We start from the raw sequence: 23,948 nt of genomic DNA, 5'->3' as shown, positions 1-23,948 counted from the left end.
CCCGAACTCACAAAAAAACACAATGTGTGTGTGTGAGAGAAAGAGAGAGGGGGGATGGGGGTGTAGGTTCCCCATGTATTAAAATTATTTTATTTTTTAAATATTGAAAATATGTGAAAGTTGCAAATGTTGTCCCAGCAGGTACAATTAGTTTGATTGCTTAGCAACAGAGAGTGACATCAGAGAGTGTGAAAGGGTGAGAAAGCTCAGATGGAGCATTGGTTCCATGTTACATCTCCTTTGTTTGTAGTGTTCACAAGTAGTTGTTTCCCTAAACTTTTCAGATCACATTATCATAGCTGCTCTGTGCTTTAAATCGGAAACACTTAAAACGCTGATTTCATAAATAGAAACATTTAAAAAACACTTCGATGGAGCATACAGTGGAGCTAGTTCTAAAGTTAAATGTTTTTTGCTCTACTGTAAACCAAGCTACTACAAAACAACCACGTCCTACTTAACAAAGCCACAGGGTTTCCCTCTGCCTTTACAAGTTCAACTAATGACGTGTGCAAACTTCATTATTTTCACTTTTGACCAACATGAAACCAATGGCAAAACATTTGAGTTCTTTCACTTTCAATATGGACCCTTATGTCGGCCACACCTAAGTACAGCGGTCTATATAAAGTGTAGGCCGTCAATAATGTACTGTATCTTCTTTAGAAAAAATACATTGCTATAAGGAGTCTATGAAAGCTTGGCCTGATGCTATGGTTGATAAAGTAGTTAATGACCTGTCAATCTAAGGATCCTGTATGGGCTGGTCAGTGTTAGGGTCCCTCAGTGGTTGAGCCACTATACTCTCACTCCCTCTAGAGGTAACACATAGGCCTACAGGCTACAGTCAGTCAGTCAGTCCAATGGCCAACTAAGCCCTGAAGTCGCAGCGAAAGCATATTAAACATAAAGAGGCCCAGAGACATGACTCTGGATAGTCCTAGTCCTCACAACTCAGCCCACTTGATAAAATTCTCTCAGCGCTATCTCCACTTTAATCTTTTGTAAATCTTGCGTTGTCAGACCGATGAATAGCGGGCTCCACCAGGGGCCTGGTTGGTTGGGGCTGCAGCGCACCGTACAAGGCTTTAATTTAGTGTGCAAGGCGCGCGCGGCGGTCTTTCCCAACGGAGACGGTGCTGTGTTTGTTTTGCGGGTGTTTAAATTAGCGGTAATTCGTTTGCTCAGTAATGACGTGGGAGAGCTAATTAGGGCAGTGTTGATGGGTGCTTTAATTAGTCTCAAGTGTGTTATGCTAATGAGACCCTAATTCGTGTGTGTATGAGTGAGTGTGTATATGTGTGAGTATGAGTTTGGTTGTAAGTAAGTAGTAATTCTTAAGATATATGATGCTGGACACGAATGGTTGAGTAGTGATCTACTTCACTCAGCCTGTGTATCCAGCTAAGTGCTAAGAGGCTTTGGTCTGAGAGCCTCTTCCCTCCACTCCCCACACCTATTACCTACCGCACTCCCCATACCTATTACCTACCGCACTCCCCACTCCCCATACCTATTACCTACCGCACTCCCCATACCTATTATCTACCCTACCCCCCAATTCACATACCTACCCTCCACTCCCCATACCTATTACCTACCCTACCCACCACTCCCCATACCTATTACCTATCCTACCCCCCACTCCCCATACCTATTACCTACCTAACCTATCCTCCACTCACAATACCTATTACCAACTCTACCCTCCACTCACCATACCAATTACCTACCCTACTATCCCAATACATATGACCTACCCTCCACTCCCCATACCTATTACCTACCCCCCACTCCCCAAACCTATCCTACCATACCCTCCACTCCCAATACCTATTACCTACCCTCCACTCTCCATACCTATCACTTACCCTCCACTCCCCACACCTATTACCTACTCTACCCTCCACTCCCCATATCAATTACCTACCCTCCACTCCCCATACCAATTACCTACCCCCCACTCCCCATATCAATTACCTACCCTCCACTCCCCATACCAATTACCTACCCTCCACTCCCCATATCAATTACCTACCCTCCACTCCCCATACCAATTACCTACCCCCCACTCCCCAAACCTATCCTACCATACCCTCCACTCCCAATACCTATTACCTACCCTCCACTCTCCATACCTAACCCTAACCCTCCACTCCCCATACCAATTACCTACCCTCCACTCCCCATACCAATTACCTACCCTCCACTCCCCATATCAATTACCTACCCTCCACTCCCCATACCAATTACCTACCCCCCACTCCCCAAACCTATCCTACCATACCCTCCACTCCCAATACCTATTACCTACCCTCCACTCTCCATACCTAACCCTAACCCTCCACTCCCCATACCAATTACTTACCCTCCACTCCCCATACCATTTACCTACTCTACCCTCCACTCCCCATACCTATTACCTACCCTCCACTCCCCATACCCTACCCTCCACTCCACTCCCCATACCTACCCTCCACATATCCAATACCTACCCTCCACATATCCAATACCTACCCTCCACATACAATTACCTACCCTACCCTCCACTCCCACACCTATTACCTACCCTACCCCCACACCTATTACCCACACCTCCACTCCACTCCCCATATCTATTACCTAACCTCCACTCCCCATACACATTACCTACCCACACCTCCACTCCACTCCACTCCCCATACCTATTACCTCCCCCCACCATAACCTACCCTACCCGCCACTCCCACACCTATTACCTACCCTCCACTCCCACTCCCCATACCTACCCTCCACTCCCACTCCCCATACCTATTACCTACCCTACCCTCCACTCCACATACCTACCCTCCACTCCACTCCCCATTCTCATGACCTACCCTCTACTCCCCATACCCACCCTACCCTCCACTCCCCATACCTATCCTACCCTCCACTCCCCATACCTATTACCTACCCTTCACTCACACTACCCATACCTATTACCTACCCCCACACCTATTACCTACCCTCCACTCCACTCCCCATTCCCTCCACTCCCCATACCCATTACCTACCCACACCTCCACTCCACTCCCCATATCTATTACCTAACCTCCACTCCCCATACACATTACCTACCCACACCTCCACTCCACTCCACTCCCCATACCTATTACCTCCCCTCCCCATAACCTACCCTACCCGCCACTCCCACACCTATTACCTACCCTCCACTCCCACTCTCCATACCTACCCTCCACTCCCACTTCCCATACCTATTACTTACCCTACCCTACCCTCCGCTCCACTCCCCATACCTACCCTCCACTCCACTCCCCATACCTACCCTCCACTCCCACTCCCCATACCTATTACTTACCCTACCCTCCACTCCACATACTCATGACCTACCCTCTACTCCCCATACCCACCCTACCCTCCACTCCCCATACCTATCCTACCCTCCACTCCCCATACCTATAACCTACCCTACCCCCCACACCTATTACCTACCCTCCACTCCCACACCCATTACCTACCCTCCACTCCCCATACCTATTACCTACCCTCCACTCCCCATACCTATTACCTACCCTCCACTCCCACTCCCCATACCCATTACCTACCCTCCACTCCCCATACCTATTACCTACCCTCCACTCCACTCCCCATACCTATTACCTACCCTCCACTCCCACTCCCCATACCCATTACCTACCCTCCACTCCCCATACCTATTACCTACACTCCACTCCCCATACCTATTACCTACCCTCCACTCTCCATACCCATTACCTACCCTCCACTCCCCATACCCATTACCTACCCTCCACTCCCCATACCCATTACCTACCCTCCACTCCCCATACCCATTACCTACTCTCCACTCCCCATACCCATTACCTACCCTACCCTCCACTCCCCATACCCATTACCTACACTCCACTCCCCATACCCATTACCTACCCTCCACTCCCCATACCCATTACCTACCCTCCACTCCCCATACCCATTACCTACCCTCCACTCCCCATACACATTACCTACTCTCCACTCCCACTCCCCATACCCATTACCTACCCTACCCTCCACTCCCCATACCCATTACCTACCCTCCACTCTCCATACCCATTACCTACCCTCCACTCCCCATACCCATTACCTACCCTCCACTCCACATACCTAATGCAACCAATATGATGGAAGGTAGGTGCACACACACACACACACACACACACACACACACACACACACACACACACACACACACACACACACACACACACACACACACACACACACACACACACACACACACACACACACCAATGCTTTCACTAGCAGAATTACAATCATAAATTCCACCAGCCGTGATAAACCCGCCCGGGACCTCACACACAACACTGACAATGCTTTGGTAAATGACTGTTTTATGTGTGTTGCACTGACAGGTTCATGTCACAGATAAGAATAATCCATCTCTGAGCTGTAATATTCAGCCATTATTAAGGTACTCTATTACTACTCTCAATTAACTTGTCTCAATGTAGTGATCTGTTATTATCATAATTCATTCAGTTATTACCGATATGGTATTTGACATGCCACTGGTGAGGATGTGAGAACGAGAGAGATAGAGAGAGGAAGAAAGAGAGAGAGAGGGAGATAGAGAGAGCATATTTAGAAAACATCACCAGTTTTTTATTCTAATCATATTTATTCACGTCTATCCTGTTATACATAATCCATTATGATTCATGCAGAACTGTATCCTCTGGTGTTTCTATCGGTCACTGTCGCTCATTTCTTCTCCTCGTCTCCTTCTTTCTTCTCCTTTAAGACTGGGGAGGGCAGAGAGAGAAACTCACCATGAAAGAGAGGCTAGAGGGGGAATTTATCCTACTTTAATCTCCCTCCTATATATATATATATATATATATATATATAAAAGCAACAAAGTGTTGGTCCCATTTCTGTTATTACTCTTAAATGTTGTGCACAAATTTGTTTACATCCCTGTTAGTGAGCATTTCTGTTATTACTCTTAAATGTTGTGCACACATTTGTTTACATCCCTGTTAGTGAGAATTTCTGTAACAGGCCCTTTTGTGGGGAAAAACCTAGCTCCCAAGTGGGTGGGCCTATGCCCTTCCAGTCCCACCCATGGCTGTACCCCTGCCCAATCATGTGAAATCCATAGATTAGGGCCTTATGAATTTATATAAATTGACTGATTTCCTTCTATGAAGTGTAACTTTGTAAATTGTTGTGTTTATATTTTTGTTCAGTATAATATGATGATTTGTATTCTGTACAACTGCCTGAATCATACACTCACAATCTCTACATTTAATCTTGTTAGGGAAAATTACACACTATCAGAGTGTTCCCAACAAGCGATAATCATAAGTCATAGATTGTGAATCCATGACCAGCTTTGTAATAATGGGTTTACCGGATGATAACTGATGATTAGTTAGACAACTATTGACTGCCAATAAAAGTCTGTCTCATGCTGAGTATGATAGGAGTTGAAGTGTGTGTGTGTGTGTGTTTGTGCATGTCTATGTGTGAATGCGTGACAGTGTGTGTGTGTGTGTGTGTGAGCCAGTACCTCGGACTTCCAGCCTGCACTCCACCTCGTCCTCCCCCAGGTCGTTGATGGCCTTACAGGAGTACTTGCCCCCGTCAAACTGGCCAGGCTTCCTGATGTTCAGGGTCAACACCCCCTGGTTGTTCTGCATCAAGAATTTTGGATCCTCCCCAATGATCATCTTGTTCTTCATCCACACTATCTTAGCCTGAGGAGAGGATGGGAGAGGGGGGGTTAAGAGAGGAGGGAGGGACTTTAATTTTAATTGGGGAAACATTTGGCCTTGAAATATACATCACCAACTCACTAGGCAATTTTCCAATGACCCCGGTTTATTCGACAAAAGCAATATCAAAGTAACATGTGTAATGGAAAGGCAGATATAGGAGACATTTTCTGAAGAACGATAACAGGTTTATCGATTCAACAAGGGTGGATTTTAGTCATTTTTCTTTACTTGTGAAAAAAAGATGGAAATTATGTTTTTCTGAATAAATTATGATTGCCTAATCATTTAAGGTACCCGGGGCACGTGATGTCACCGAGTAACTATAAAGCTCCACTCCACATTTAATTCTATGCTTACAATATACATTTTTCCAACTACACTGAACAAAAATATAAACACAACATGTACAGTGTTGGTCCCATATTTCATGATCTGAAATAAAAGATCCCATACGTTCCATACGCACAAAAAGGTTATTCCGCTCCAATTTTGTGCACAGATTTGTTTACATCCCTGTTAGTGAGCATTTCTGCCAAGATAATCCATCCACCTGACAGGTGGTATATCAAGAAGCTGATTAAACAGAAAGATCATTACACAGGTGTACCTTTTGCTGGGGACAATAAAAGGCCACCCTAAAATGTGAAGTTTTGTCACAACACAATGGCCACAGATGTCTCAAGTTTTGAGGGAGTGTGCAATTGGCATGCTGACTGCAGGAGTGTCCACCAGAGCTGTTGCCAGAGAATTTAATGTTCATTTCTCTACCAAAGTCGTTTTAGACTAGCCCAGGACCTCCATATCTGGCTTCTTCACCTGTGGGTGTCACGCCTGCTCCCGCTCCACCTCCCTGGCCCTCGAGGGCGCCAGGCTACCCGTCATCCTACACACCTGTTACCAACATGCTGCGCTCATTGGACTCTTTGTAATCACTTTGTTGATTACCTCCTGTATATCTGTCTGTTCCTTGGTTGTATTCCCTGTGTCCGCATTATTCCGTATTGTGTTTGTCATATGTCCTTGTTTACCCGTGGGCTGATGCTGTTCCTGTCGTGTTCTATATCTGTTCCTGAATAAATGTTTGACTCCCAGTACCTGCTTCTCATCTCCGGCATCAGGTCCTTGCAGTGGGATTGTCTGAAACCAGCCACCCGGGCAGCTGATGAAACTGTGGGTTTGCACAATCAAATTTCTCCACAAACTGTCAGAAACCGTCTCAGGGAAGCTCATCTGCGTGCTCGTCGTCTTCACCAGGGTCTTGACTTGACTGCAGTTCGGCATCGTAACCGACATCAGTGGGCAAATGCTCACCTTTGATGGCCACTGGCACGCTGGAGAAGTGTGCTCTTCACGGATTATTCCCGGTTTCAGCATGATAATGCACAGCCCCATGTCGCAAGGAACTGTACACAATTCCTGGAAGTTATTCCATTGCCTGCATACTCACCAGACATGTCACACATTGAGCATATTTGGGATGCTCTGGATCGACGTGTACAACAGTGTGTTCCAGTTCCCGACAATAACCAGCAACTTCACACAGCCATTGAAGAGGATTGGGACAACATTCCACAAGCCACAATCAACAGCCGGATCAACTCTATGTGAAGGAGATGTGTTGCGCTGCATGAGTCAAATGGTGGTCACACCAGATAGTGACTGGTTTTCTGATCCACGCCCCTATTTTTTTTTTAAAGGTATATGTGACCAACAGATGCATATCTGTATTCCTAGTCATGTGAAATCCATAGATTAGGGCCTGAATTCATTTCAACTTGACTGATTTCCTTGTATGAACTGTAACTCAGTAAAATCTTAAATTGTTGCATGTTGAGTTTATATTTTTGTTCAGTGTACAAAAATAAAGTTTCTTTGCAGTACATGGATTGTCCTGATTTTCAGGAATGCCTGCATTGCAGTGCTAGAGGCGTCACTACAGACCCTGGTTCAATTCCAGGCTGTATCACAACCGGCTGTGTATCACAACCGGCCTGAGACATGAAACAGATAGGTGGGAGGGGATACAGGTTGGTGCCAATTTATTCATGTAAAATTTGACTAAATGGTAATGGAAACACTTCAACCACTACATTTGTATTTTAGGTGTGACATCATTACGTCCAGCTGTTTTTATCGACACAAGATCGTTAAATGGAAACACTTCAACCACTACATTTGTATTTTAGGTGTGACATCATTACGTCCAGCTGTTTTTATCGACACAAGATCGTTAAATGGAAACACTTCAACCACTACATTTGTATTTTAGGTGTGACATCATTACGTCCAGCTGTTTTTATCGACACAAGATCGTTACATGGAAACGCACCCTAGCAGGCAATTGTCGCATCTATTTTCTATGCCAACTTTCTAAATGTTGAAAAGTCACCGGACAAGTTAATGGAACCATAGCTTGTGACACACAAACGCACCTTCAAACAGCTTCTTGTTTTCGCTCTCTCAACACACACTCAAACACTTAATTACAGTACTGCCCCCCCCCCCCCACACACACACACCCTCACCTTAGGGTAGGCCCGGACAGCACAGCTGATGGCAGTACTGTAGCCTGCAACAACAACCCTGTCCACTAGGGGAGCTGTAAACTTGGGGGAGCTGCTCATGTCCTTCTCTTTGAAGGCTGGTTTGTTGTACTCCAGATCTGAGGGAGGGATATAGATGGGGACTGTGATAGCTGTGTTTATTAGGCTATATAATAATAATATTAATAAATGCCATTTAGCAGGTGCTTCTATCCAAAGGGACTGACAGGCATGCGTGCATACATTTTACGTATGGCTGTCCCGGGAATCAAACCCACTATCCTGGCATCACAAGCGGCAACTGAGCTACAGAGGACCACATGTTGTCTATTATATCTACATACTACATTTGGTTTAGTATAGTATTGTGTAGTGTAGTGGTTCTCAAACTGGGGTTCGCAAGAAGGTTTTGTGGAAGGGGGGGGGGGGGGGGGGTCGCAAGTTTGAAACATAATTTTTTCACACATTTTAAATCAGCTACATAAAGTTTAGCAATCTGCTACGAACACATCTTTGCCAGAACAATAGGCTACCTGGCAATTTCATTGATTATTTTCACATTTTAGAAGGTTTGAGTGGCTAGTACTGGCTATATTTCTAAAGATAGCTGTAACACTGTAACAGTCTTTTTTTACTTATGGGGTGAAGATGTAACATATTCTGGTGAATTTATTACAAGATTTGTGAGGAAGAAATAGACTACAGACAGACCATGGTTAGGCTGTTACGGTGACTGTATTACGGCCACGCTGGCGGTCACGAGTCATGGCCGGCGGTCACGAGTCATGACCGCAGACAAATTCCATGTGACCGTTTAGTCACAGTAACTAGACTTCTCCAAGCTCTGATGCTGCTGATGGTCATTAGCAGCCTACCAAACTTGCTAACTGCCTGGTACTGAGCACTCTATTGTCCCTCTAATCACTCTGGCATCAATGCAAATGTAATCGAAAATCAAATCAAAACACTTCATGAGAGCCCATGAGAAAAGCCCATGTGTGAGAAAACAGAGTTTTCACGGCCTCTATTAAAAGGAGGAGGATCCCGTCAGCTTTCTATGGGCTAGGCCCACTATATTTATCTATCAACTTTTATAATATTAAGCATATTGCTTCTCTTTACAACAGGAGATTAGCTGACCTGGCTGGCATGAAAATGAACCACGTGAAAATCGTCCTCTATTCGCTATTTAAGTGCATAGATGACATGTATTTTTTCCCCCTGCCCGTTCCGACACGTGGATAATGGTATATTCTAAATCAAATACTAAATAATGTGTGTGAAATTTAGTTATGTAAAGACAAGAATAAATCAAGAATAGTCTGATGGGTGACAATATTAGCCTATCACTTGTGAATGATGTGTTATCACTTGTGAATGATGCCCAGCTTGTGTGCAGTAAGGAAAGAAACAGCGCATGCCTTTTTTTGCGACTTTTTCAAATCATAGTCGCACACCTCATGTAGCCTAGTTGTGATACAAACCATATCAAAAGTGGCCACATAACTTCTGAAAATGATGCATATTAAATCAGCTTTACAACGGGTTCAGAGCCTAACTGGCATACATACGCAGCATGTGAGTCAAGTTTGGGGGAAGACAATTTTCACCATAAAAATACACCTTATAAATATATAAATAAAAGCATTACATGCATAATCGCATTTGCGGTCACCTTTGAGAATGATATTGTGAATGATGCGTTATCACTTGTGAATGATGCGTTATCACTTGTGAATGATGCGTTATCACTTGTGAATGATGCGTTATCACTTGTGAATGACGCGTTATCACTTGTGAATGACGCGTTATCACTTGTGAATGACGCGTTATCACTTGTGAATGATGCGTTATCACTTGTGAATGACGCGTTATCACTTGTGAATGATGCGTTATCACTTGTGAATGACGCGTTATCACTTGTGAATGATGCGTTATCACTTGTGAATGATGCGTTATCACTTGTGAATGATGCGTTATCACTTGTGAATGACGCGTTATCACTTGTGAATGACGCGTTATCACTTGTGAATGACGCGTTATCACTTGTGAATGATGCGTTATCACTTGTGAATGACGCGTTATCACTTGTGAATGATGCGTTATCACTTGTGAATGACGCGTTATCACTTGTGAATGATGCGTTATCACTTGTGAATGACGCGTTATCACTTGTGAATGATGCGTTATCACTTGTGAATGATGCGTTATCACTTGTGACTGATACGTTATCACTTGAGAATGACGCGTTATTCAAATTTGGGGAAGATCATTTTCACCATAAAAATGCATCTCTATAATAAAGCATTACATGCATAATCTCATTTGTGGTTACTTTTTAGAATGGTGTTTTCCCACTAATTGATTGCATTTGGAACATTCGCACTGTCGTGTGCGCATTGCTGCGCTTATAATATGAAGAAATAGCCTAATAGTTTATCAACATTTTAAGAGAAACGTTCTGATCTGTTGCATCAGCCTCAATGCCTTTAAAGGTTTTTGTTGATGCTAGTGGTTGTATTGATTTGGGATCTATCACATCCTACAACTGTCCCAGACTAAGTTTGGAATATTACTTTCTCACACAGAAGACCAAGTTGACCAATACAATAGGTCAACTTTTGTACTATGGGGGATAGTAGATTGACATACTGTAGGCTAGTGCTTACCCTAACCATGGTTTCCATCCTCCGATACATACAGGTAGACCATATGACCTGGCTTGCTCTGGACTCCAGAGAAGTGACATGATATCCCTAGTTGATATTGGCTGCTAATAGCTATGAATGACTTTAATCTAAAAAATGCTGGTGTAAAACTCAGTTTATTTCTCGATCTTGCCTTTTGAAAGTGCATCACTGTTTATGGCTGTAATGACAGGCTACATTTGCACAGCGATGGTGTGTGCGTGTTTGCGTGAGTGTGCAGGGGGGTATAGTATGGTGTAGTATTGTAGTGTGTTACCTGTTTTGCCTATGATGGCAGTGTTCTTGCTGAAGGCCACCTCATCGCTCAAGCCACAGATGTTCTCACTGAACACACGGAAGGAGTACTCGTTCCCCATGACCAGGTCAGACGCTGTGCAGCTGGGCCGGCGGTTGTGCTCATACACTGTGAACCAACCCTGACCAGAGAGAAAAGGAGAGGGAGAGAGAGAGAGAAATATGTTTACAGAGAACTAGAGAGGTTGAAAAAAAAAGGGGATGATATGTGGATATATAGAGGCAGATGTTTGAGAACAGAGGACGAGGGTAGAGAGGGCAGAGAAGGAGAGGTGAGGTGGATACACAGTAAAGAAAGAGAGAGCTATTGAGAGAGATGAGGAAAGACAGAGGAGGGAATTGGAGACCTGGGTCTTCTTGTCAGCCTTCTGGATGGTGTAGCCGATGATATCAGTGTTGCCTGTGTCTTTGGGGGGCTTCCACTCCAGAGCAGCATTGAAGCCCCACACATCTGTCACCATCACATTTATAGGAGGACCTGGCTTGTCTGTGAGGGGGGAGGGGGGAGAGTACATTGTGTGTCAGTGAGAAAGAGATCTCTTTTAACAGACAGCGAAAATGGAGCATGTGGAGTGTGTCTCATGTACGTCAGTACTCCAGTATGTTTGTCATTAATCCTGGTCTCTGCCGTGCTGCTGCTGCTGTGACTAAATGTGTGTGGGGGGTGATCTGAGGAGGCTGGGCCCTCTCATTAGCTCACCTCCCAGCAGGGGAAAGGAGACAAAGGCCCCTAATCCCACCCTAATCCCAGTCTACACACCAATAATGCCAATGGAACCCCACTGCATAATCCACCCACCCAGCCATACAGCACCCTGACCCTCACACGGGTGCTAAAGGGAGCAGGAAGGAGGGAAAGAGGGGAGGGAGGGAGCCAAGCGGCAGTACGGTGGCAGTCAGGGCAGGAGGGAAGGATTAAGAAGAGAGGAGAGGAAGATTGGAATCAGCCTCTTTGATGATTCCCTCCGAGGATTAAATGAGGAATTATCATCACATTAAACTCTGGGGTGTCATCCTAGATTTAAGTCATTGCATCATGGTGGCTCCATATTTGACTGTAATAAGTAGTACAACATACTAGGTATAGTGACTGAAGGGTGAGTGGGGACATACAGTTACAGTGGCAAGGAAAAGGAGGTGAACCCTTTGGAATTACCTGGACTTCTGCTTAAACTGGTCATACAATTTGATCTGATCTTCATCTAAATCACAACAACACACAAACAGTCTGCTTAAATTAATAACACACAAACAATTATACGTTTTCATGTCTTTATTGACACACTGTGTAAACATTCACACCGTGTAAACATTCACAGTGCGGGGTGGGAAAAGTATGTGAACCCTTGGATTTAATAACTGGTTGACCCTCCTTTGGCAGCAATAACCTCCACCAAACGTTTTCTGTAGTTGCGGATCAGACCTGCACAACGGTCAGGAGGAATTTTGGACCATTCCTCTTTACAAAACTGTTTCAGTTCAGCAATATTCTTGGGATGCCTGGTGTGAACCGCTCTCGAGGTCATGCCACAGCATCTCAATTAGGTTGAGGTCAGGACTCTGACTGGGCCACTCCGGAAGGCGTATTTACTTCTGTGTTTTGGGTCGTTGTCCTGTGGCATCCCCCAACTTCTGTTGAGCTTCAATTGGCGGATGTCTTGATAAACTTGGGAATTCATTTTTCCGTCGATGATAGCAAGCTGTCCAGGCCCTGAGGCAGCAAAGCAGCTCCAAACCATGATGCTCCCTTCACCATACTTTACAGTTGGGATGAGGTTTTGATGTTAGTGCGCTGTGCCTTTTTTCTCCACACATAGTGTTGTGTGTTCCTTCCAAACAACTCAACTGTAGTTTCATCTGTCCACAGAATATTTTGCCAGTAGCACTGTGGAACATCCAGATGCTCTTTTGCGAACTTCAGACGTGCAGCAATGTTTTTTTTGGACAGCAGTTGCTTCTTCCTCCCATGAACAGTGTTTTACATATCGTAGACTCGTCAACAGAGATGTTAGCATGTTCCAGAGATTTCTGTAAGTCTTTAGCTGACACTCTAGGATTCTTCTTAACCTCATTGAGCATTCTGCGCTGTGCTCTTGCAGTCATCTTTACAGGACGGCCATTCCTAGGGAGAGTAGCAACAGTGATGAACTTTCTCCATTTATAGACAATTTGTCTTACTGTGAACATCAAGGCTTTTAGAGATACTTTTGTAACCCTTTCCAGCTTTATACAAGTCACCAATTCTTAATCTTGGGTCTTCTGAGATCTCGTTTGTTCAAGGCATGGTTCACATCAGGCAATGCTTCTTGTGAATAGCAAACTCAAATTTTGTGAATGTTTTTTATAGGGCAGGCCAGCTCTTACCAACATCTCCAATCTCATCTCAAAGATTGTATTTCAGGTTAGCTGACTCCTGACTCCAATTAGCTTTTAGAGAAGTCATTAGCCTATGGGTTCACATACATTTTCCAACCTACACTGCGCATTTTTAAATGATGTACTCAATATAGACAATAAAAATACAATACTTTGTGTGTTATTAGTTAAAGCAGACTGTGTTTGTCTGTTGTTGTGACTTGGATGAAGATCAGATCTAATTGTATGACCAACTGATGCAGAAATCCAGATACATCAGAAGGGTTCACATACTTTTTCTTGCCACTGTACATATGGCCTCCATCCCAAATTGAAACCCTATTGCCTATATAGTGCACTACTTTTGACCAGAGTCCCTAATGATGTTGGTGCCAGTGACTGACCTACGATCTGGATGTGAATGTCAGCCTTGTCCTGCATGTTGTCTATCTGGACAGACAGGGTGTACGTCCCAGAGTGGTCCCTTTCTGCCGAGCGGATGAACAGGATGGTGTCAAAGTCACTGGTGCGGATGCCCACCGACTTATTCTCCAGGGGCTCACCATCTTTCAGCCAGTTGACCACGGGGCGAGGCTTCCCCTGGGGAAACAGAGGGGTGATATGGTCAGTGAATGAAAATGACATTTACTGAATTAAAGAGTGAGATGCTGCTACAGGAGAAGTGCAGGAGGAACACCCTAAAGTGAGAAAGGTGTAGACTGGCAAGAATATCCCATTTTCTGATTGGTTTGTTTTTGCATTACAGGACAATGATTGCTCTTCTTTTCACACACTGAGACCCAGATAACATGAAGTCAGCCCTGCCTCTAGCCTGGGGAAGATTACTACTGTGTGGTGTTAGGTGTTCTCAGACCTGGAAGGGGATGACCAGGTTGATCTTCTCGCCCACTTTCCTGATGAACTTGGTTCTTAGCTGGCGAGGCAGGCGGATCTTTGGGTTCTCTGAGACATGGAGGGAGACAGAGAGGAATGTCAACACAGAAGTAATGGAAGTGGCTGTGTATACCGTGTGTGTCAGAGGTCTAATGAGATGTGTGTGTGTGTGTGTGTGTGTGTGTGTGTGTGTGTGTGTGTGCGTCCATGCATGCGTGTGAGTCTGACCCATGATCTCTCTGATGATGACAGACTGTTTCATGGTGCAGGGGGGGCTGCGTCCAGCGATGTTCATAGCCACCACTCTGAACAAGAGCTTCTCTCCTGTTGGCAGCCCCTTCACACGGTACGTGTTCTTGTCCACTGGCTCCTTATTGGCTTCTACCCAGTTATCCTCTGAGGGATGGACCAATAGCAGAAGAGTATTCATTGTCATCCACTTGGAAATGAGATGTTTTATAGGAATTCTATGGGAGCGATTAGTGAATTAGAAGGAATAATAATGTTATTGAACAATCCCCAAATCCTCCTTCACCTCCTTCTTTGCACCACTCGATTATGTACCCGTCAACGCCCCCTGCTCCAACCCTCTCTGGAGGACGCCACTTCAGGGCACATGTGCTGTCTGTCACATCCTCCACCGTCAGACGAGTGGGCTCACTGGTAGGGGCTGAGAGAGAGAGAGAGAATAGTTAAGAGGAGAGGAAGACCGAGGTAAGTTGTATAAGTAGAGTATCAGGAAATTGAAAGGCTTCTCTCCACTGCTCTAGTAATAAGTGTCTACCCACCTATGGGCATGAAGGGCTTTGAGTTGCCGCTGGGCTGGGAGATCCCGATCCCGTTGACAGCAAACACTCTCATCTCATAAAAAACACCCTCAATCATCTTCTTAGCCTCGTACGTGGTTGACTCAAACACCTCAAAGTTCAGCTTGGTCCACCTGGAGGAACCCTGCTTCTTCCTCTCCATCAGGTAGCCTGCGAGTGACGTCATCACAGAGCGACATTACACCATCACAAAGCGACATCATCACAGTGTGACATCTTCACAGAGAGACATCATTAGATCTTACCAATGTAATGAGAGAGGTTAACAGATGCCTGTTAACCCAGAGGAAAGAGAGTCTGATAGCTCAACAGATAGATGTAAAAATAGGAAAGGTGCACCTTTGATGGGCGCACCCCCGTCAAATTTGGGGGGATCCCATGTAATGGTGGCTGTGTCCTCGCCAACTCCCATACATCTGACGTTCTCTGGAGGGTTAGGCACATCTGGAGTGGACAGGGGGAACAGTCAGGACAGAGGTGTTCTTACCAGCTCAGAATGGGTTCTAACTTAATGTCACATCTATAATTGAATCTCTCTTAGTGAATTGTTTTTACATATCTGTTTACATATATATTGCATAAGAGGGGAGAACAAGACACAGAGAGAGAAAAGGGAGAGCAGGGAGATGTGGGGGAAAGAGGAGAGGAGTGTAGAGAGAGAGAGTAGAAGACTGGAAAGAGAGAGGAGAGAGAGAGAAGGAAACAGAGAGTACCACTGACCAACAATCTTGACATTGAGCTCAGCCCTGTCCTCTCCGGCTGGGTTGGTCACTATGATGGAGTACTGGCCTTCGTCTGGCCTCTCCGCCCCCTCAATGACAAAGCTGCTCAGAGTGGTCCTGGTTTCCACCCTCACTCTGCCCTCCGCCTCCGATATCACCTAGAGACAGGAACAGGGAGGGCACTTAGACAACTGGACTGACACAGTCTGGTGATTCAGCTACTGGGTGTAACCTGGATGGCCTAATGGTTGATTAATGTGAGTGACACCCTGCCTTCCTTAGAGAGGCATGCTGGGGCAGGGGTTTGATGTGTGTGTGAGGAGGATGTAACAGAAAGACTAGATCCTCACAGTGTCTCCTTTCATCCAGCACACAGTGGGGACAGGCTCTCCTGTGATCTCCACATCAAGGCGGAGCTTGTTGCCAGCCACCACAACAATGGTGTTCTTGCTGCCCGTGCTACTGGTGTCCAGGTGGATTTTGGGAGGGTCTGTGAGGAGCGGAGGAATGTCAGAAAGGGACAGGGGGTCCTGGGTGATTATCACAGTATTAAATACACTGTAATAAATAGGTAATGCCAACAGATGGCAGGTGACAATAGCCACACCTACCTTGGCGTGGAACATATTCGATCTTGATTTCTGAGATTAACAGGGAAAACACATGAATCAGTATCGTTTAAAATGCAGGCTCTGCTTCATTGTACTCAGTAAAACTTAGAGGAGTCTATCTCTCTTTCTTGCTCTCTCTCACTCACTCTCTCACTCACCAATGAAGTTGAGTTTAGCGGAGAGGGAGAGTGCGTATCCTTCAGGGACAAAGGTGTAGTTTCCTTCGTCCTGCGGCTTCACGTCATCAATCGTCAGCTTGTGGATCCTGGAGAACCAAAGGCAACCCAACGTTACCAAAGAGACAACAGACACTTGCAGTGACCCACAATTATGCAAAGCACAGTTACCCTGGCAACATGCTTCATTATGCAATATCAAGTAAAAAGACGCATGGGAAAGCTCCTTCCCTGCATGACCAGTGTTGCTATGGCAAAAATCACCTGCCATAGGTGGGTCTAGCTAGTGAGAATATGTACTGTACTGACAGGTTCAGGCCTGTCTGAAGTTACTGCAACTCAATGAGGACCCCCCCCCAGCAATGTGATGCCATACCTTCCGATGTGTGACATCTTGATGCGGTTGCCGGGTTTGACCTCCACACCGTCCTTGAACCACTTGCCCACCACCTTCTCATCAGACACCTCACACTTGAACATGGCCTGTTCACACGCCTTCACCGACAGGTCAGCTATACTCTGCAGAACCTCCAGCTCCTTGGCTGAGCACCAGGGGTAGAGATGAAGGGAAGGAGAGAGAAAGAGAAAACAGAAAGAGACAGCATTTCAGACTCTTCCAAAAATGAAGTTAATAAAACATTTCCTTATTTAGTGTACTGTATGATATCTGGAAGTGGTACCTTCCACTTCCAGTTCTCCTTTGGATTCTCCCCCATTAGTGTAAACATAGTACATTCCGATGTCCTCTATGGTTGCTTCATTGATGACCAGAGTGTGTTTCTTCCCATCCTTCTTTATCCTGTACTTCCCATCCTTGGTCAGCTCAACTCCATCTTTCATCCTGAGCACGGGTGAGACACACAGACATAGAAATAGCGTTTAACAGTGGTGATGAGTCACATATACACACAAATGCCACAGCTGTAACAGAGATTGATTGATTTAGTTAGTTAGTCATTTGATTAAAAAGTGTATTAGAATGAGTCCCTCACCATTTGACGTTGGCTCCTTCCTCTGACACCTCACACTCAAACTCCACCTTCTCTCCCACCACTACATGCACATCGTCCAGCAGCTTGGTGATGGTGACCGGGGGCTCTGTGGATAGACACAGCCGTCAACACAACTCATACACCTCATACAAACACCATGGGGAAGTTACACACATACACAATCACACTTACAGGAAAACTCACCAACAAAGACTTGATCACTCAACACCAAAGTAAGCAGAAGAATAAGGAGGAAGAAGTGGAAGAATGATGAAGCTGAAGATTTCATGGCACAGCACTGTATAATGTGCTAACACAAAGACACGAACACCTAACATGTACCAGTCCGCACCAGGATTCGATACCATGTTTCACAACAACACAATGTCCTCCATAGTCTCCGTTAATACTGCTATAGAAACAGAGAACTGAGCTGTTGTGGTACGGGGGAGACGGTACCTCAGGTCTCTGGGAAGGTGACATCGTCATCACTGTGTGAATGCGTGATGCTAAGCTAGCATCCATTAGCTGCCGTCCTCTACATCCACCTCCCTCTGACCTCCTTTTCCTCAGCAACCTCAGCAGAAGATAGATACCAGAGTTGATGTCTGAGTCACGGCACCACTGTAACATGAACCCGTCCGCCGAGGGCTCCCCTACAGTACCATGCTCACAACAACAACACAACAACGTAATCAGAAGTTTCCGCCAAAAGTGCTATACCGCAAAAGCCCTGGATGTTTTTTTGGGAGGGGGGCAGTAATTCAGGTCTCCAGAAGGTGACTGAACTGTGTGATCGATGCTAAGCTAGCTTCGATCCGCTAAACACACTTACACCTTCTCTCACGTTAGATACATCAACACGTACGGCATTGATATAAACACTGACAGAAGCAATAGGGACGTCTAAATACACACAACAACGTACTGTGGTTGTTGCACTGGAATGGCGTCTGTGTGGGGAAACTTACCCGTTGCTGTACGGTCGGATAAATGCAAAAACAGCATGAAATGAATGGGCACAGAGAGAGAGCAAAGCACGTGATGATTGAGGAGCAAATGCATCTTTGCCCCTCTACCCAAAATCAACAAGACACACAGAACACGCATAAGACACGCTACAAACTGGACAACAAATATAGGACGACAACGTTGTGCAAACTTACTGTTCATAGACATTAATACACAAATACATATAAACATTGAGACATGTACTGCATACACAGTAAATGTTGACAGACATTACACACTCAGACACTGAACTAAGCAGGGAACAACTCCCTCCCCTCAAACACCCTATGTAAAGATGCTGAGTGTTTACCTTTGACAAAGACTTCAGTAAAGCTCTTCTCCTCTCCCACCACACACTCATAGGCTGCATCGTCAGACAGGTTGCTCTTGTTGATGGTGAGTGTCCGTTTGTTGCCCACGCACTCAAACACATACCTGGCATGACAGACAGACAGGGGCAGAGAGAGACACTGGCAGAAAACAGAGAGGACAGACAAAGACACTAGTGACCGAGTGTCGCTCACTCAACTCATTGACAAATGAATGACTCACACGCTCATATAGTCAAATATACTGACACGCGCACACGCACGCGCACACACGCACACACACACACACACACACACACACGCGCACACACGCACACACGCACACACGCACACACACACACACACACACACACCAGTCTCACTTGGCAGAGGGTTTGATCTCCACTCCGTTCTTCAGCCATTTGACCTGAACGTTGGGGTCATGGAGCTCAACATGCATCTGGGTCCTCTTGCCCTTGTCCACAGAGTAACATTGCTCTAGCTTCTTCAGGAAGGCTGAGGGAGGGAAAGAACCACTGTTATGTCTCCAGCCTTTACACACCAGACACAACAACCAGAATAACCCAAGCAACACTACTCCAGACTACCTCCCTTTCAGAGCCCCTCAGGCATTCACTATAATAAAACATTCCCTGTCCCAAACACTCTCAAGTAGAAATGCCCACAGCTTGCCTACTTCCTCCTCCAGTATCCCCCCCTTTCTCTCCCCTCACCGTCACTCTTCTTGGGTTCCACCTTCTTCATCTTCTTCAGTCTCTTGAGCAAGCCCCTGAGGTCTGTGATGCCATAGTCAAAGGCAATCTTCTCATAGTCACATGGCTTAGCATCCTTCAGGATCTCCCACACATCCACTTCCTCTTTGGGCTCGTCCCTCGCCTTTTTTTCCCTGAAAGAGAGGGGGAGAGGAGATTGATTGTGTGTGTGAGAGTATGTGTGATTGCTCATAATGGAGTTAACTCCACTCCTACCTTTTTTTGAGGAGGGCACTGAAGTCCAGGTCACCTGCATCCTCTCCTGCATCTCCCCTGGGGACAAGAAAGGTTACGAGTGGGAGAATTAGGTTTCCTACAGTGTTAGGTCAGGTTAGAGGAGTCGGTCATTTCAAACATAACATACAGTATACTGTACATACAAATATACTTGTTGTATATTAAGGTTTCACATAATATCAATCAACAATGAATAGCTGTGCTATTTCAATGCTATAGTAGTGAATCATTGTTAGTTTACAAAAAATATGGAAGTGAACGAATGGTACTGGACATACAGTAGATGGTACTACACTGTACCCTGCTAAGACGAACACACACACACACACACACAAACATCCACACCCACATTCACTTTCCCTGACATCAACGATACAGTATTGATATAAAAGTTATAACAGGTTGGAATTCTCATATACTGTACACACAAATATACAGACAGTACACTGTGGTTGCACAGTATCGCACAGTGTCTGTAGCCATGTCTTACCCTTTTTTGGCGCCTTTTATGCCTCTGATAACACAAAACAGGATGGTAATGAGTGAGCATATAGAGCATAGCATAAGGCGCATACTGACACTTTGCCCGCCTAAATTCAATGGGACATAAAAACAGCATACTAGTGTACACACACACACACACACACACACACACACACACACACACAAACATTCAGTATTGACCTCTATTTGTTACTGTATGTAACGCAAACACAGATACACTGTACTTGTACAAGGCTGTACATTGACACATATATGCAAGGTAAATACTGTGTAAATGTACACGCACAGGTACTGCTGATACACACCCACACAGAGCTTTTCTTACACTCACATAAAGATCCACACATATGACACCTCATGATTGCATCTCTAATGTATGTAATCCATGGGAAATATACACTAGTTCCACTTGAGGCCTTGTCAATGGGCCAGACATAGCCTCACATGACAAAGAACACATGAGGGGAAGCACGGGCTATTTCACATCTGAACACACACAGTGGACAGATGAAGAATTACAAAGGTGGGAATATGGAAGCACACGGAAGGGAATCCCAAATAATAGATTCAGAACACACACAATGGATTCAGGTTCTGGAAGAAGCTTAGGACAAGGCTGCCTTATAACAGAGAGGCAGCAAGGCCAGACATGGAATCGCTGAGGAGGAAGATGGGGGTACACACGGATGAATCGCAATGACTGGATTCTCCATACTTACTGACAGTGGGAGTTGGAATGCAAAGACCACCACATACTGTGGCGCTAACCCATCTAGCAACCTTTGGGGTGTTGAAGGTTTTTTGGCATCTTCAGTTTTCACACTTTAATTCACACTTGTAAAGCATCCATTTTTTTCATATCTTTTCATTCTCTTTTCTTCATACCAAAATTCACAAAATAAACAAAAACACAATCTGAAATAGTCCTTTGCACGTTGTGTTTCCTGTCTTACCCTTGCTTTTTTTGTCTTTTTGTCTGATCAGGAGAGGAAATCATATTTGAAACAGTAACTAGAGTGAACTGACTGGCGGCAGCACTATGCCAACAAACAGGGATTTTCTACAGCTTCACAGTGAGAGACAGAGCTGCTGCACACATGTTGAAACAAGTCTTTGGAGACAGGGAAGAGAAGACACACGAATACAGAGATACAGAGATATACATAGTGAACAGACATAGAAATAGAAACATATGGACACAATGTACAACTGAAACATAAAAACACACAAACAAACATTCAGGTAAGACACAGAGACACACCAGTAAGTCACAGAGACCCATTAGTAAGTCACAGAGACACATTAGTAAGTCACAGAGACACATTATTAAGTCACAGAGACACACCAGTAAGTCACAGAGACACATTAGTAAGTCACAGAGACACATTAGTAAGTCACAGAGACACATTAGTAAGTCAGAGACACATTAGTAAGTCACAGAGACACATTAGTAAGTCACAGAGACACATTAGTAAGTCACAGAGACACATTAGTAAGTAACAGAGACACACCAGTAAGTCACAGAGACACATTAGTAAGTCACAGAGACACACCAGTAAGTCACAGAGACACACCAGTAAGTCACAGAGACACACCAGTAAGTCACAGAGACTCATTAGTAAGACACAGAGACACATTAGTAAGTCACAGAGACACACCAGTAAGTCACAGAGACACATTAGTAAGTCACAGAGACACATTAGTAAGTCACAGAGACACATTAGTAAGTCACAGAGACACATTATTAAGTCACAGAGACACACCAGTAAGTCACAGAGACACACCAGTAAGTCACAGAGACACATTAGTAAGTCACAGAGACACACCAGTAAGTCACAGAGACACACCAGTAAGTCACAGAGACACACCAGTAAGTCACAGAGACACACCAGTAAGTCACAGAGACTCATTAGTAAGACACAGAGACACATTAGTAAGTCACAGAGACACAACAGTAAGTCACAGAGACACATTAGTAAGTCACAGAGACACATTAGTAAGTCACAGAGACACATTAGTAAGTCACAGAGACACATTATTAAGTCACAGAGACACACCAGTAAGTCACAGAGACACACCAGTAAGTCACAGAGACACATTAGTAAGTCACAGAGACACACCAGTAAGTCACAGAGACACACCAGTAAGTCACAGAGACACATTAGTAAGTCACAGAGACACATTAGTAAGTCACAGAGACACATTATTAAGTCACAGAGACACATTAGTAAGTCACAGAGACACATTATTAAGTCACAGAGACACACCAGTAAGTCACAGAGACACACCAGTAAGTCACAAAGACCCATTAGTAAGTCACAGAGACACATTAGTAAGTCACAGAGACACATTAGTAAGTCACAGAGACACATTATTAAGTCACAGAGACACACCAGTAAGTCACAGAGACACATTAGTAAGTCACAGATACACATTAGTAAGTCACAGAGACACACCAGTAAGTCACAGAGACACATTAGTAAGTCACAGAGACACATTAGTAAGTAACAGAGACACACCAGTAAGTCACAGAGACACACCAGTAAGTCACAGAGACACATTAGTAAGTCACAGAGACACACCAGTAAGTCACAGAGACACACCAGTAAGTCACAGAGACACACCAGTAAGTCACAGAGACTCATTAGTAAGACACAGAGACACATTAGTAAGTCACAGAGACACACCAGTAAGTCACAGAGACACATTAGTAAGTCACAGAGACACATTAGTAAGTCACAGAGACACATTAGTAAGTCACAGAGACACATTATTAAGTCACAGAGACACACCAGTAAGTCACAGAGACACACCAGTAAGTCACAGAGACACATTAGTAAGTCACAGAGACACACCAGTAAGTCACAGAGACACACCAGTAAGTCACAGAGACACACCAGTAAGTCACAGAGACTCATTAGTAAGACACAGAGACACATTAGTAAGTCACAGAGACACACCAGTAAGTCACAGAGACACATTAGTAAGTCACAGAGACACATTAGTAAGTCACAGAGACACATTAGTAAGTCACAGAGACACATTATTAAGTCACAGAGACACATTATTAAGTCACAGAGACACACCAGTAAGTCACAGAGACACACCAGTAAGTCACAGAGACACACCAGTAAGTCACAGAGACTCATTAGTAAGACACAGAGACACATTAGTAAGTCACAGAGACACACCAGTAAGTCACAGAGACAC

General features: G+C 44.8%; 1 protein-coding gene across 3 annotated transcripts in view; it reads right to left on the bottom strand.

The window, feature by feature from the left end:
- Nucleotides 1-4,365: 4,365 nt before the first annotated feature.
- Nucleotides 4,366-23,948, bottom strand: part of mybpc2a (myosin binding protein Ca) — a 58,882-nt gene continuing 39,299 nt past the window's right edge. For 2 of the 3 annotated variants that reach the window (XM_036938711.2, XM_090191509.1), the window contains exons 7-28: nucleotides 20,214-20,270; nucleotides 19,959-20,131; nucleotides 19,608-19,740; nucleotides 19,227-19,351; nucleotides 17,906-18,011; nucleotides 17,594-17,754; nucleotides 17,290-17,455; nucleotides 16,896-17,002; nucleotides 16,738-16,767; nucleotides 16,477-16,616; nucleotides 16,125-16,284; nucleotides 15,744-15,848; nucleotides 15,366-15,554; nucleotides 15,113-15,247; nucleotides 14,806-14,973; nucleotides 14,558-14,646; nucleotides 14,088-14,283; nucleotides 11,676-11,815; nucleotides 11,291-11,450; nucleotides 8,309-8,445; nucleotides 5,576-5,762; nucleotides 4,366-4,802 (exon numbers count right to left, since the gene is read on the bottom strand). In XM_036938711.2, the coding sequence (XP_036794606.1) occupies nucleotides 4,762-4,802; nucleotides 5,576-5,762; nucleotides 8,309-8,445; nucleotides 11,291-11,450; nucleotides 11,676-11,815; nucleotides 14,088-14,283; nucleotides 14,558-14,646; nucleotides 14,806-14,973; nucleotides 15,113-15,247; nucleotides 15,366-15,554; nucleotides 15,744-15,848; nucleotides 16,125-16,284; nucleotides 16,477-16,616; nucleotides 16,738-16,767; nucleotides 16,896-17,002; nucleotides 17,290-17,455; nucleotides 17,594-17,754; nucleotides 17,906-18,011; nucleotides 19,227-19,351; nucleotides 19,608-19,740; nucleotides 19,959-20,131; nucleotides 20,214-20,270 (2,905 nt within the window). In that variant the 3' untranslated portion in view covers nucleotides 4,366-4,761. The remainder of the gene's footprint in view (nucleotides 4,803-5,575; nucleotides 5,763-8,308; nucleotides 8,446-11,290; nucleotides 11,451-11,675; nucleotides 11,816-14,087; nucleotides 14,284-14,557; nucleotides 14,647-14,805; nucleotides 14,974-15,112; nucleotides 15,248-15,365; nucleotides 15,555-15,743; nucleotides 15,849-16,124; nucleotides 16,285-16,476; nucleotides 16,617-16,737; nucleotides 16,768-16,895; nucleotides 17,003-17,289; nucleotides 17,456-17,593; nucleotides 17,755-17,905; nucleotides 18,012-19,226; nucleotides 19,352-19,607; nucleotides 19,741-19,958; nucleotides 20,132-20,213; nucleotides 20,271-23,948) is intronic. The other variant, XR_016484810.1, reaches the window with a different exon arrangement.

The sequence above is a fragment of the Oncorhynchus mykiss genome, chromosome 12 (genome assembly GCF_057628025.1).
Source record: "Oncorhynchus mykiss isolate SJ-2025 chromosome 12, ASM5762802v1, whole genome shotgun sequence".
In the NCBI taxonomy this organism is placed as follows: domain Eukaryota; kingdom Metazoa; phylum Chordata; class Actinopteri; order Salmoniformes; family Salmonidae; genus Oncorhynchus; species Oncorhynchus mykiss.
This window is presented reverse-complemented; position numbering and strand designations above follow the sequence as displayed.